The sequence below is a fragment of the Bos mutus genome, chromosome 15 (genome assembly GCF_027580195.1).
Source record: "Bos mutus isolate GX-2022 chromosome 15, NWIPB_WYAK_1.1, whole genome shotgun sequence".
NCBI classification, from domain to species: Eukaryota; Metazoa; Chordata; class Mammalia; order Artiodactyla; family Bovidae; genus Bos; species Bos mutus.
The window spans coordinates 18,596,369-18,611,630 of NC_091631.1; the positions used below are offsets into that span (position 1 = coordinate 18,596,369).

The following is a 15,262-nucleotide window of genomic DNA, read 5'->3' on the forward strand; positions in this document are numbered from 1 at the left end:
ACAATGACAGACTTTATTTTCTTGGGCTCCAAAATCACTGCAGATGGTAACTGCAGACATGAAATTGAAAGACGCTTGCTCCTTGGAAGAAAAGTTATGACCGACCTAGACAGCATATTAAAAAGCTATGGTTTTTCCAGTAGTCATGTATGGATGTGAGAGCTGGACTATGAAGCTGAACACTGAAGAATTGATGGTTTTGAACTGTGGTGTTGGAGAAGACTCTTGAGAGTCCCTTGGACTGCAAGGAGATCCAACTAGTCTGTCCTAAAGGAAATCAACCCTGAATATTCATTGGAAGGACTGATGCTGAAGCTGAAACTCCAATACTTTTGCCACCTGATGGGAAGAACTGACTCATTTGAAAAGACCCTGATGCTGGGAAAGATTGAAGGCAGGAGGAGAAGGGGACAACAGAGGATGACATGGTTGGATGGCATCACTGACTCGATGGGCATGAGTTTGAGTAGGCTCTGGGAGTTGGTGATGGACAGGGGAAGCCTAGTGTGTTGTAGTCTATGGGGTCCCAAAGAGTTGGACACGACTGAGCAACTGAACTGAACATATATGTGTGTATATACATATATACATATGAGTAATAGATTCACTTTGCTGTACACCTGAAACTAATACAACACTGTAAATCAAATATACCTCAATAAAAATAAAAATAACAAGAAAAATCCACAAACAGTAAATCCTGAAGAGGGTGTGGAAAAAAGAGAACCCTCCTACACTGTTGGTAGGAATGTATATTGTTACAGGCTAAAAAGTAAAATTAGAGTTCCATATGATCCAGCAATCCCATTCCTGGGCATATATCCAGAAGAAGCCATAATTCGAAAACACATGCACCCCAGTGTTTATGCAGCAATACTTACAATAGCCAGGATATGGAAGCAACCTAAACGTCCATCAACAGATGAATGGATGCAGAGTTGTGGTATGTACATATGCAACAGAATACTACTCAGCCATAAAAAGAATGAAATAATGCCATTTGGAGCAACAAGATGCAACCAGAGATTATCACATCAAGTCAAGAGAAAGACAAACGTATGATATGACTTATACATGTAATCTAAAATATGACACAGATGAACCTATGAGGTAGAAACGCACTCATAGAGAGCAGATTTGTGATTGCCAAGGGGGGAGGGGAGGGGGGAGGGAGAAACTAGGAGCTTGCGGTCAGGAGATACAAACTATTACATATAGAGTTGATGGACAACAACATCCTACTGTATAGCACAGGGAACTACAGTCAATATCCTGGGATAAACTATAATGGAAAAGAATATAAAAAAGTGTAGATTTATATATAACTGAGTCACTTTACTGTAAAACAGAAATTGATACAACATTGTAAATAAATTATACTTCAAAAAAACCCCCAATCTACTCTGATTAAACAAAAATGATGTTAAAGTGAAATCTGAAGATTGAAATGAATAGTTTAGCAGAGGGAACATGAACAAGAAAAACCTACATGTTCCTGAAGCCTGTGCCACAATGGGGAAACAATTGTTCTTTCTTTGTAAACTGTGATAGTCTGGGCTAAAGGCAATGAAAAGTCATGGAAAGGCTGTAAAGAGGGGAAGGACAGGAGAAAGATAATTTTGGCTGCAATTTAAGAAAATATTTCCACTATGTCCATTATTTTCAACTCTCTGTCTTAAATGATTTTCATTTTTGCCTTATTTTAAACACTGTAAGGAGCAAAATAAAATCTGTATTTGAGGGAAAACAATATACTATATATCATAGGTAAATTAAGTAAAACATAAGCTATTCTTACAATTTTTTAACTACTGATTAACATCACAAAATAGATAAGGCTTAACAATAGGCTAATAGGTAATTGTATCTTCCTTTCATTTGAAACCAGTCAGTTCTAAATTATTCATGCTAACCTAAGAAAGATACATACATAACCTAAGTTGATCAATAATCCAGATAATTTGTTTCACTTAGGAATGTGTCTTTCGATTTTTATTTAAACATGAGTGTCTCTGAAATTTAGGAATTTACTTAAAGCCATACCACCGAAAAGGGACAATGCCATAAAGGCTGAAATCCTGTGATCCAGCCCATACTGAAAATTAAGAATATGTTTTAGGCTGATGTCAAGATTAAGTAGAGAGTGATTTATATCTTTTTAAAATATATTTTTCATGTTCTTCATTTTTTGTGTGTACAAAGAAGTATCCTCTTTCACATTTTCCTTGAGAAGGTGACCTTAAATAACTGAGTTTAAGAGAGCTTCTCTGAGATATAAAGTGTATCTTTAAAAAGATGGGTGCAGCAGTCAATGGAGTTGCAAAGAGTCAGACACATCTAAAACTTTTTTGATAAAGTCTTATTTCTGTACTGTGTAAAATAAACCAAGGAATGAAAAGTGCTTTATAATCAAAACTAATTAAAACCTAGCAAATATGCTGACAATGTTTTTCATTGAAATACTTAACATTTTAAAATATTTACATAAAAGTAAAGGCAAAATATTATTATTTTGAAAAGTAAAGGATCAGTCAAGACAAAATCCTTTTTTACCTACTCAACAGTTTACATAGATAATTAAAAGTATCTGGATAATAGCAATTGCTTTTAGCTATGCATTGTTTTCAAATAAAACTTAGAAATTACAGAATTTATACTTCTTTATAGAAGGAGAAAGGCTAAGAGTCAAATCTCAACACAGAAAATCCTAAGTACTTTCTGATATTGTCAGCTGAAGCTGAATAATTCTTCAAATACTGAGTCAATCATTTGAGAAAATAATGGGTGGGCCCTTTACCATTTGCACCTAATTATTTAGGACTTCATAATGTGTACTCAATCTATAACACGATGATACATGAATAACACATCAGTTTTCAACTCTTAAAAACAAAAGAACCAAACCCCAGAACATTCTGATTTTGTTGTTTAAAAAATTGTTTTCATTTTAATGATCTGAGTTAGTAACAAACAAATATACAAAATTGTCTTTCACATTTCCGTACATTGTATTATGGACCACTTAAAACTCTGGACTACAAATGCAGGTTTCTTTGTAACCTTAACCTCAATTATTGTCACTTATAAATAACGGTGATTTGCGAAAACATGCATTTGTGAACACAGATGCCAGAAGTCGTACATGTAAGTTAATGTACAACTAACAGTGTACATTGTTCATTTGTGCAGTTATGTGTCAAGTGTAACTGACACAGAAGTAGTTATCCTGGAATTTTTCACTCTTTGAAAAGTTATTTCTGAGAAATAGATGGAACTACAGTTTAAAACAAAAATTATATTCTATAGATACAATAAAATTCACAACGTGCACATCTGAAGCAACTTCTGGGACCCAAAGCTGATTCAATAACCCTGCTGCCATATTAGTTTTATGGGTGTATCTCCAAAGTCACAGGTTGGAAAATAGCTGCTTTAACAAAAATAAATACATATATTAAAAGGAAACTGAGACTTTGAAAAACCGTAAGGGATGTATGAGTCACCTATAATTTTTACCTATAATTTTGTTTTAGAAATAAGATGAAATTTAGAAATTTGAAGATAATCTGAATATTTTCTAAGCCATTTTAAATTTAGATTTTTCTATCTCATCATTGTTTTCTATTTGATAGTATAATACAAAAGTGGGTAGTTTCTATTGTTTACTATAATTCATAAGTCATTATAAATTTATAACTTCATTAGGTCAATTAAGTAGAAACTAGGTCGTCATGAAAATGGGAATAAGGAGGCCCCTTCTCTAACCACTAATCTGAACTAGGAGTAAATACCAAAACAAAACAATTTTTTAAAAAATAGTAAATTGTGTCTAGGTTTCTGTAGGTACGAAAATCCAATCTTTCTTAAAAACGTTTTCCTGGATTGTGGCAACATGTGCTTTCTCTCTTGAACTCTATCTACGACCTAAGCTTATTTCTATATTACACATTTCAAACTCCCTGGGAAGGAATGTGAATGCTAACCAGCTAGGTATCTGTTCAATTTCATACAAAGAAAGGACTTGTGTATGGATGTCATAGTAACAGTCCCACTTCACTAAGGCCTGAGTTTGATGTCTTTGCCTATGCTATATGGATCAAATGAGAGAAGATGGTGCAAAGTAACTGAGTTTCCTTCAGGCAGTATCATAGACTTGGCCTCCGGTTTAATGAAAACACTTGTTTTCTAATATGAATACAACTGCAAGCAGCTGAAGGGCAACTGCAGTTGAAAAAGAAATGGAATTATTTTCTACAGGAAACAAGGAATGTCTCTGTTTTCCACGGGCCTTATGATGAAGGAAATGTGGCTAGTGATTTCAAACTTGTACTTCAAGAGTTACCTAAATGCAGGATGGCTTTTAAAAATGTTTAAATCATTAATGATTCAGGCATAAGCTATGGGAAGTAACATAAAGACGTGTACTTACAATCCTACATTAGATGATGTAGTTCGCTACTCTGCACTTTGGAAATGAAAGAAACCAATTCTGTCCAGAGTCAGTATCAGAAAGAAATATGGCTGCTTCCTACTCTTCTCCACTTAGTGAAATTAATTTTATGCTGCTCTCAGTGATGATTCTCTCTTATTGGAGTTAGGCAAAATGAATTTAATAAGTTACTTTTGCTTTCAAAATAAGCTGCCTAAATGTTCAGAAATGGAACATTTAATTCTTGAGTGGAATTTCTATGATTATCTTGTCTAACACCAGGTATAAGGATTGTTAGATTAAGGATTATTGCTTTCAATAAGATAACCGTCAGAAATAAATATGTAAGCTTAACTCAAATACTCCATTTCCACCCAATGCTACTTTGATTCTCAAATCAAGTTACATGCAACCTTCAATTCTTTGCCAATTTACTGAGGTTTCAAGTGTAAGAAGTTGGCCTGTTAACTCAAAATAAAGACAACAGCAATAGCCACGTAAGCATGTCTTACTTGGGCACTGAGCAGTAACACTGCTTTTTTGATAGGACTTAAGGCACTAAATGGTGGTAAAATAAACACGAGTATGATGATTAACAACTTCTTTAGAATCCTAAAAAAGAAGATCGCTTAGAAGGACACTAGTAAAAAATTTTTTCTCAAACAAATAAGGCATCCTGTTGGCAAACACAAATAAAAACAGAAGGTCATGTTGAACCTAATACATTCACGGTCTCGGCTAAACTACTTGAAGAAACACTAGCTATCCAACTAAAGAGAGCTACAATAGCATGTATAAAGGTTGGAAAGGCACCAAAAGGAGGACTCTACCACTTCCAGTTCTAAGAGTCAGGTCGGCTGTGTTTAACACTGCATGTAGTCTAATTACACGTTTTAGTCTTCAAAATGTAGAATGTGGTTAATTTTAATCTTGACAAATCAGTTAACCAAGTGCTAGTTTACTAAGAAATTTATTTTCATGAATCAGAAAATGACTGCAGTGTCTAACACAACCCCATTTATAAAGCTAAACTAATTCTAGTACTGAATGCATATTCTGGAAAACACTGAAGTAAATCTGTATAAACAAAGAGCGTTACCTCAAGATAAATTTACAATAGAAATTCAACATATAACTAAATAAGATTTACTGAAAATAATGAAAAGTGTAGTACAGATACATCAAACATAATTATAACCACAACATTTTCCTTGTGAAAAATACAACTATTAGTGAAATAAAATGTACAATTGAAAATTTTTCCAAAGGAAAAACGGTATAAAGGAAAATACTTTTCTTTTGAGATAGGGAAAATAGTATGTCATTGTTTTTTCATCACCATATAATTTGACACAAAAAGCAGTCATAGAATTGCACCAATTCCACATCCAGTTTCCTGAACATGTTAAGAGTAAAAGTTCATAAAGCAGAATGCCGTTTCGGAATTTTACATTTTTAAACTGATGAAATTCTCATACAGAATGTCATATCACACCAGATCTGCTTACATAATGTACAATACTTTCCGTTTTGTGGTCAGACATGAAGATAAACATACGCTTTCTGCCACTTTTCTTTCATTCTGGTGTTCATTCTGGTCAGAGTCAGGAAAAAAATAATCAAGTTACTTAAGTGTTATCTCTCTAGCAATAAAGAAAAATTATGTTTAGTGCATGCTTCATCATTTGTCAAAAAACATTTCTGAAAATAAAACTCAGTTTCCCAATGGTTTACAAAATAGAAAAATCATTCATCAGGATAAAAACACGGTGACATTCAGGTTCATTTCCAAAGGACTGACTTCCTTGGCAGCACCACTGTCCTTTAGCAGAGGCCATGATGCAAGTTCATGGTCAAAGCAGGCGTGCCTACACAAGACCACTGCTTGACATTCAATTATCTGAGGTCTCCAGACCACCACTTTGACCACCTGCCTCTGCCATCTCATTAGTGCCAGAAAATAGATGGAATTTTTGTGGCAATGTTAGGAACATTTCTGCTGTACATGATTTAAAAGTTCTCCAAATTTTTCAAATAGGTCTTCTACCCATTCAACATTTTTCATACAAAGCTGAACAATTTCTTCCTGTCCTAAATCTTCATTTTTTTTCTGCACGGAAGAAATCTAAAATGAAAAGAAATACCAAATTAGTTTATACTTATCACTTTATAAGCTCTTCACAAGGGCTCACTGTTTCTCTATCCTGAATGAAAAGAGGATTTAAAAATTTGCCAAACACTAATTTTTCAAAAAAATTCCATCTGCAGAGAATGACTATCTCGAATAAATTTGAGTGGTCTAATCCTATCATTGTCGGCTCCAAGTGCGGAAGGAGGAAGGCTAGAAGTGGTTCAAACCTTCTCAATTCCATCCAATTGCGTTAAAAGTGGAATAACAAATTTTGGGGTCAGTTCCTGCATTCCAGAGCATCGTAAAAATAGCCAACATATGCTGTGTGACCGTATTCACTTTCTCCTTTGCTAGACAGATTTTAGATTTATGCACATTTTCCCATACCAGATCATTATAAAATTCATGATTGTACAGCTTTGAGCCAACTTAACCCTTTTAAATTAAAAAACTGATAATGCTTGTCAAAAAAGGTTACTGTGTACAACCATTTAACCCCTGAGGTTAATCCTTATATTCCATCCATCAAGTGGTATGGTCATACATAATTTCTAAGCAACTTAAATTATGATACTGAAAAGATACAATTAAATTTTAACTATCATTTCTTCACGCCAAGGGACAAAACACCCATTTCTCTGCAATTAATTGGGATAAGGTCATTCTGGTGATAAAGAGGACAGCAAAGATATTCAAAGCAGTGACTGAAATGAATTAATTAAACAGGATGATTATACATTATGAGAGAAGAAAATGCAATAAAGTGCCATTTATCATGGCAATGTAAAACGAATATAACAGCTCAAAAACATTACCACTCACAGGTCCCATGAGAAGCGATGAGCCTCAGATTAATCTGAGCACAGCATTTAACAGAGAGAGCATAGACACATATTTTTAAAAATTATTTCTAACAATTCTCTTTAAGGCATTAAAAAATACTACAGCTAATTAGTACATTTAACAACAAAAGCAGAAGATTCACAGATATAGGGAACAGACTAGTGGTTACCAGTGGGAGGGGGGAGGAGCAATACAGGGGTCAGAGTGGAAGGTATGAACTAAGGGTACAAGATAGGCTGTAAGGATATACTGTATAACACAGGGAATAGAGCCAATATTTTGTAGTAGCTGTAAATGGAATGCAACCTTTAAAAATTGCATATAAAAATATTGTAGCTACAATCTTCTTAAACCTCAGGAAAACATACATTTCTTTTTTAAGAAGATAAAAAAAGTAATTACCTCATCTTTACATATCAGATAAACATGATATTTATAATGATGGAGTGAATGATACAAAGAATACAACTGTATTTTCTCTGGATCAACAGCAAACTCCTATTAAAAGAAAAGAATTTATACACATTTATTTCGTGGAGCATCTGAACTAAGAACACTTTTATGAAAATGTTACAGCAAAACTCTCAATGGAAATCTTAAAAGACTTATATGGCTAGTATTAATATGTATTAATATGGACAAGATGCTTATTCAGAATTAGAATTTAAATCATATTTTTAAATCTTTATTATTTTTTTCTGCATATAAGTATACTATTTCCAGAAAGTTAAACATTATAGAAAAGTTTAAACAGTAAACATAAAAGATGACTTATAAGGTAAAAGAACTCTATAATGTCTTATTTCAGAGGAAAACAATGTTAACAGCATGTAATATATTCTTCCATGTTTCCCCCATGTATAACATATATTAGTAACACTAATTTTTATAATGGGAAGGAGATCATACTGTACATATTATTCCACAATTCTATTTTTCATAACTTTTTTAACCTAAACAAAACTTGGATATCTTTCAATTTATTAAGCACTGCCCTCGCTCCCTCATAGAAATTGAGGGCAAGGATTTCGGACCATTTTTCACTGTTGTATTCTTAATACTTAGAACTATATTTGGAAAGCTATAAGAAGTAAAAAATTTTTTATTGAAAGACTGAATCTCTCTCTTCTTTTTAAAAAGTACACAGTATTACATTATCTGGGTAGCTCTACAGTCAGTCTCACACTGGTGATACGTATTTGGAATTGTTCTTACAAACAAGTCTACAATGAGCAAAGGCATATGGTTTTATGTATTTATGAATGTTTCTACAAAACACATTTTTGATGGGTAATCGCTATGTCGCTAAACTGCTTTCTGAAATGGCAAATAATTTAGACTATGTTTGAAAATAAACGAATTCCAAGTTTAATAATTTTACAGATATGGAATACTGATTCTTATGTAATATGTGCATACTCATTTATCTGTATGCATTTATATTCAATGATATACAAAAATATTAAAAATATAAGCATGGAATAATTATCAGTCTCATTTAGAAAATTTGCGAGCACTCACTATATGCCAGATACTGTGCTAAGCAATGGAGAAAAACAAAGAATGAGACCCTGCTCCCTACACCAGGGAAGTGCTCATTCCTCCTGAACACACTCCACATTTAAAAACAGAGTAAAATATTTGCTTGTTTTCAGTTCAGTTCAGTCGCTCAGTCATGTCCGACTCTTTTCGACCCCATGAGCTGCAGCACACCAGGCCTCGCTGTCCATCACCAACTCCCGGAGTTCACCCAAACTCATGTGCATCGAGTCGGTGATGCCATCCAGCCATCTCATCCTCTGTCGTCCCCTTCTCCTCCTGCCCCAATCCCTCCCAGCATCAGAGTCTTTCCCAATGAGTCAACTCTTCACATGAGGTGGCCGAAGTACTGGACTTTCAGCTTCAGCATCATTCCTTCCAAAGAAATCCCAGGGCTGATCTCCTTCAGAATGGACTGGTTGGATCTCCTTGCAGTCCAAGGGACTCTCAAGAGTCTTCTCCAACACCACAGTTCAAAAGCATCAATTCTTTGGCGCTCAGCTTTCTTCACAGTCCAACTCTCACATCCATACATGACCACTGGAAAAACCATAGCCTTGACTAGACAGACCTTTGTTGGCAAAGGAATGTCTCTGTTTTTCAATATGCTATCTAAGTTGGTCATAACTTTCTTTCCAAGGAGTAAGCGTCTTTTAATTTCTTGGCTGCAGTCACCATCTGTAGTGATTTTGGAGCCCAGAAAAATAAAGTCTGACACTGTTTCCACTGTTTCCCCATCTATTTCCCATGAAGTGATGGGACCAGATGCCATGATCTTAGTTTTGTAAATGTTGAGCTTTAAGCCAACTTTTTCACTCTCCACTTTCACTTTCATCAAGAGGCGTTTTAGTTCCTCTTCACTTTCTGCCATAAGGGTGGTGTCATCTGCATATCTGAGGTTACTGATATTTCTCCTGGCAATCTTGATTCCAGCTTGTGCTTCTTCCAGCCCAGCATTTCTCATGATGTACTCTGCATAGAAGTTAAATAAGCAGGGTGACAATATCCAGCCTTGACGTACTCCTTTTCCTATTTGGAACCAGTCTGTTGTTCCATGTCCAGTTCTAACTGTTGCTTCCTGACCTGCATATACGTTTCTCAAGAGGCAGGTCAGGTGGTCTGGTATTCCTATCTCTTGAAGAATTTTCCACAGTTCATTGTGATCCACACAGTCAAAGGCTTTGGCATAGTCAATAAAGCAGAAATAGATGTTTTTCTGGAACTCTCTTGCTTCTTCCATGATCCAGCGGATGTTGGCAATTTGATCTCTGGTTCCTCTGCCTTTTCTAAAACCAGCTTGCACATCAGGAAGTTCACAGTTCACATATTGCTGAAGCCTGGCTTGGAGAATTTTGAGCATTATTTACTAGCGTATGAGATGAGTGCAATTGTGCGGTAGTTTGAGCAATTGAAGGATAATTGCCTTACAGAATTTTGTTGTTTTCTGTCAAACCTCAACATGAATTGGCCATAGGTGTACATATATCCCCTCCCCTTTGAACCTCCCTCCCATCTCTCTCCCCATACCACCCCCCTAGTTTGATACAGAGCCGCTGTTTGAGTTTCCTGAGCCATATAGCAAATTCCTGTTGTCTCAGTCCAATTTTATTGAGACTTTCGATGGCTAAGTCGAAGATCTCTCTCAGTCAATGTCACACTGCACTTGAAAAAACATGGGTTATTTTCAAATATCTTTTGATATTGATTTGTAACATAATTTCACAGTAATAAAATAGAAACTGTATGATTTCAATACCTTTAGACCATGAAATTTTTGCACCCTGTTTTATATCCCTAGATATGTGTCAGTGTCTCCTAGTTTATAGCCTATGGGAACTTGTATAGAATTTGTATCCTCTGTTCTGTGAAAACTGAATAAATCTTAATTATGTTGAATTGGTTCACAGTGCTTTTCAGGTCTACTATATTCTTCTACTTCTCTGTATATTGATTCTATTAATTTTTGAGAGTTTGATATTGAAACTCCAACTAAAAATCTTAATTTATCTACTTAAAAAATAATTATCATATATAGTAGAACTATATGCAACCTTGTTCTGTATTTTCCAAGTCTCCTGTAAACATGTTATCATACTTTCATCGTTTAAAAAAGTTAAAATTAAAAAAACCTGCCTGTTTCAATGTCTTAATTAGGATATATATTAACAAGTGAAAAATCTGTAATTACAATCAATCAATATATACTTACTTGTGCAGACTTAGTAGTTGTTTTAGAAGTTCTTAGAGTTTTTTTATTATAAGCTTTGCCATTCATTTTGATTTTAGACATAGCAGATCCCCCACTTTTTGCTTTAGAGTCTCGAGTAATTATTGTTAGTTCAGGGAAACTTTCCAAGGCATTCTTGAGAATAAAGCAAGAATAACTGATGTTAGAACAACATGAGCTTGACTACCTCCAGCTATTGAAAATTTATTTTTTTAATATAAAAGTATAATCATACATATACATATATACACAAAAAATATATGTGGGGGTTACTGATGGGGTGTGGTAAATATATACAATATATACCTACATACATACACAAACATACATGGGTGTTAAACGTGGCCACAAATTCTTGGTAGCTCCTCCCATCAAGACACAGCACCTATTTCCCCACCCCTTGGACATGAGCCAACATTATAACCTGAGTTAAGCACAGCATGTGATACTGTGGGGACTCCTGAATGAGGCGAAGTGTTCCTTTTAGTATTGTCTCTTAGGCGTCAAGTCAAGGGAAAGGACAGCTGTAAGTTTCAACTGTTTATAAACAGTTTCAACCTTCAAGGTCACTCTTTTCCAAATTTTGTATCGGTTCCCAAGCACTAGTACTTCCTAGTACTGTGACCCCTCAACAGTACATTTCTTAAACAAGTAACTTAATTTTTAAAGCAAAGGTGTAGACGTGAACTGTTTTATTTAATAGAAACAACAGAACTTTCGGCATTCTCTATCAGAATGAGCTATTAGTTTCTAGCTTCATCTCTTTTTTAGATTATTTGTGCTTTTACTATACACTTTTGTGCTTTCCATATAAAACACGTTCAGGTTTGAAAAATTCTGGACCCAGAATTACTCCTTATAACAAATGGAACTTAAAGACAAAAATGGATTCTAAATTTAGAAACAATGGGATGGACATGAAAGCAGAAAATTTAATGATTTCTCTAATAACAAGATGCTCAAGATGATTGGAAATAAATGTAGTTCAGAGAAAAAAAACACTATTAACTTCAAAAGGCTTTAAAATTCCTAAAATTATCAAAATCATCATGGGAAATAGTAGTAAATATTTCTAAAAATAAAATGTTTTATGTGATAGAATTCCAGTTGAGCTATTCCAAATCCTGAAAGATGATGCTGTGAAAGTGCTGCACTCAATATGCCAGCAAATTTGGAAAACTCAGCAGTGGCCACTGGACTGGAAAAGGTCAGTTTTCATTCCAATCCCAAAGAAAGGCAATGCCAAAGAATGCTCAAACTACCGCACAATTGCACTCATCTCACACGCTAGTAAAGTAATGCTCAAAATTCTCCAAGCCAGGCTTCAGCAATATGTGAACCGTGAACTTCCTGATGTGCAAGCTGGTTTTAGAAAAGGCAGAGGAACCAGAGATCAAATTGCCAACATCCGCTGGATCATGGAAAAAGCAAGAGAGTTCCAGAAAAACATCTATTTCTGCTTTATTGACTATGCCCAAGCCTTTGACTGTGTGGATCACAATAAACTGTGGAAAATTCTGAAAGAGATGGGAATACCAGACCACCTGATCTGCCTCTTGAAAAATCTGTATGCAGGTCAGGAAGCAACAGTCAGAACTGGACATGGAACAACAGACTGGTTCCAAATAGGAAAAGGAGTACGTCAAGGCTGGATATTGTCACCCTGCTTATTTAACTTCTATGCAGAGTACATCATGAGAAAAGCTGGGCTGGAAGAAGCAGAAGCTGGAATCAAGATTGCTGGGAGAAATATCAATAACCTTAGATATGCAGATGACACCACCCTTATGGCAGAAAATGAAGAGGAACTCAAAAGCCTCTCCATGAAAGTGGAAGTGGAGAGTGAAAAAGTTGGCTTAAAGCTCAATATTCATAAAATGAAGATCATGGCACCCGGTCCCATCACTTCATGGGAAATAGATGGGGAAACAGTGGAAACAGTGTCAGACTTTATTTTTTGGGGCTCCGAAATCACTGCAGATGGTGATTGCAGCCAAGAAATTAAAAGACGCTTACTCCTTGGAAAGAAAGTTATGACCAACCTAGATAGCATATTCAAAAGCAGAGACATTATTTTGCCAACAAAGGTCCCTCTAGTCAAGGCTATGGTTTTTCCTGTGGTCATGTATGGATGTGAGAGTTGGACTGTGAAGAAGGCTGAGTGCAGAAGAATTGATGCTTTTGAACTGTGGTGTTGGAGAAGACTCTTGAGAGTCCCTTGGACTGCAAGGAGATCCAACCAGTCCATTCTAAAGGAGATCAGCCCTGGGAAGGAATGATGCCTAAAGCTGAAACTCCAGTACTTTGGCCACCTCATGCGAAGAGTTGACTCACTGGAAAAGACTCTGATGCTGGGAGGAATTGGGGGCAGGAGGAGAAGGGGAAGACAGAGGATGAGACGGCTAGATGGCATCACTGACTCGATGGACATGAGTCTGAGTGAACTCAGGGAGTTGGTGATGGACAGGGAGGTCTGGCATGCTGCGATTCATGGGGTTGCAAAGAGTTGGACACGACTGAGCGACTGAAGTGCACTGAACTGAAGTGTGTGTCAGTGAAGATTATAGGATGACTAGTAGAATTTGGTGTCATTTAACCTCTAATCCGGAGAAGGCAATGGCACCCTACTCTAGTACTCTTGCCTGGAAAATCCCATGGATGGAGGAGCCTGGTTGGCTGCAGTCCATGGGGTTGCAAAGAGTTGGACACTACTAAGTGACTTCACTTTCACTTTTCACTTTCGTGCATTGGAAAAGGAAACTGCAACCCACTCCAGTGCTCTTGCCTGGAGAATCCCAGGGATGGGGGAGCCCGGGGGGCTGCCGTCTCTGGGGTCGCACAGAGTTGGACACGACTGAAGTGACTTAGCAGCAGCAGCAACCTCTAATAGGTCTTCCCAGGTGGCACTAGTGGAAAAGAACCTGCCTGCCAGCCAATGCAGGAGATTTGAAAGATGTGGGTTCAATCCCTGGGTCAGGAAGATCCCCTGGAAAAGGAAATGGCAACCCGCTCTAGTATTCTTGCCTGGGAAATTGCATTGACAGAGGAGCCTGGTGGGCTACAGTCCTTGGGGTTGCAAAGAGTCAGACACAACTGAGCACACACACACTAACTGGCTACAACCTCTAAATCAATCTCAGAGCATTAATTTTCACCTACCTAAAATGAAACTGATCTTCACTTTTACATGAAGTTCAGATAAAACAGGGATGTGAGAAAGCTATACAAATCACCCAAAGGACTTGAAAACTTATGTCTGCACATAACCCTTCACACGAGACTGTACAGCAGTAATTGCCAGGACTAGGAAGCATCCAAGTTGCCCTTCAGTAGGTGAATGTATAAACTGTGGGGTATTCAGACAATGGAGTATTATTCAGGCTAAAAAGAAATGAGCTACTAAGCCATGAAAAAGACATGGCAGAAACTTAAATGAGTATTAGGAAGTGAAAGAAGCCAACCTGAAAAAGTTACATACCGTATTATTTCAACTATATGACATTCTGGAAAAGGTAAAACTATGGAGTAGAAGTAAAAAGATCAGTCATTGCCAGAGGTTAGGGGAGGGAAAGGGATGAAAAGACAAAGCAGAGGATTTGGGGGCACTGAAACTACTCTGTACGGTACTATGACAGTGGGTATGTTGGTCCATGGGTGCACAGGAATGAACTGTAAGGCAAACCACGGACTTCGGGTCACCGTGATGTGTCAGTGTCCGTTCGTCAGTTGGGACACTGTACCATTCTGTGGGAGACGATGGTAACGGGGGATTATTCATGTGTGGGGGCAGGGGATACATGGAAATTGTACTTCCTGTTCAGTTTTGCTGTGAACCTAAAACTGCTCCAAAAATAAAGACTGTTTATAAAAAAGCTATACAAATGTATTAAAAAACACTTCTCTTGAGTTTAGATGTAATCAAATGATTCTAGATGCTACATGTTACACTTTGAATAAGAAAAGTTGAAAAAGTTTTGATTACTCAGTAGATTCCATGATACATTTTCTGAGTTTAGATTAGCTTTTTGTTGTTCTCTATTTCTGATAATAGATGGACTTGATGGACATGAGTTTGAGCAAGCTCCAGGAGTTG

At 36.3% G+C, this 15,262-nt stretch overlaps 1 protein-coding gene across 4 annotated transcripts in view; it reads right to left on the reverse strand.

The window, feature by feature from the left end:
• Nucleotides 1–2,919: 2,919 nt before the first annotated feature.
• QSER1 (glutamine and serine rich 1) overlaps nucleotides 2,920–15,262 on the reverse strand; it is an 80,044-nt gene continuing 67,701 nt past the window's right edge. For all 4 annotated transcript variants that reach the window (XM_070383593.1, XM_070383594.1, XM_070383592.1 and 1 more), the window contains 3 exons: nucleotides 11,152–11,304; nucleotides 7,806–7,901; nucleotides 2,920–6,554 (listed from right to left, as the gene is read on the reverse strand). In XM_070383593.1, coding sequence (XP_070239694.1) covers nucleotides 6,414–6,554; nucleotides 7,806–7,901; nucleotides 11,152–11,304 — 390 coding nt within the window. In that variant the 3' untranslated portion in view covers nucleotides 2,920–6,413. The remainder of the gene's footprint in view (nucleotides 6,555–7,805; nucleotides 7,902–11,151; nucleotides 11,305–15,262) is intronic.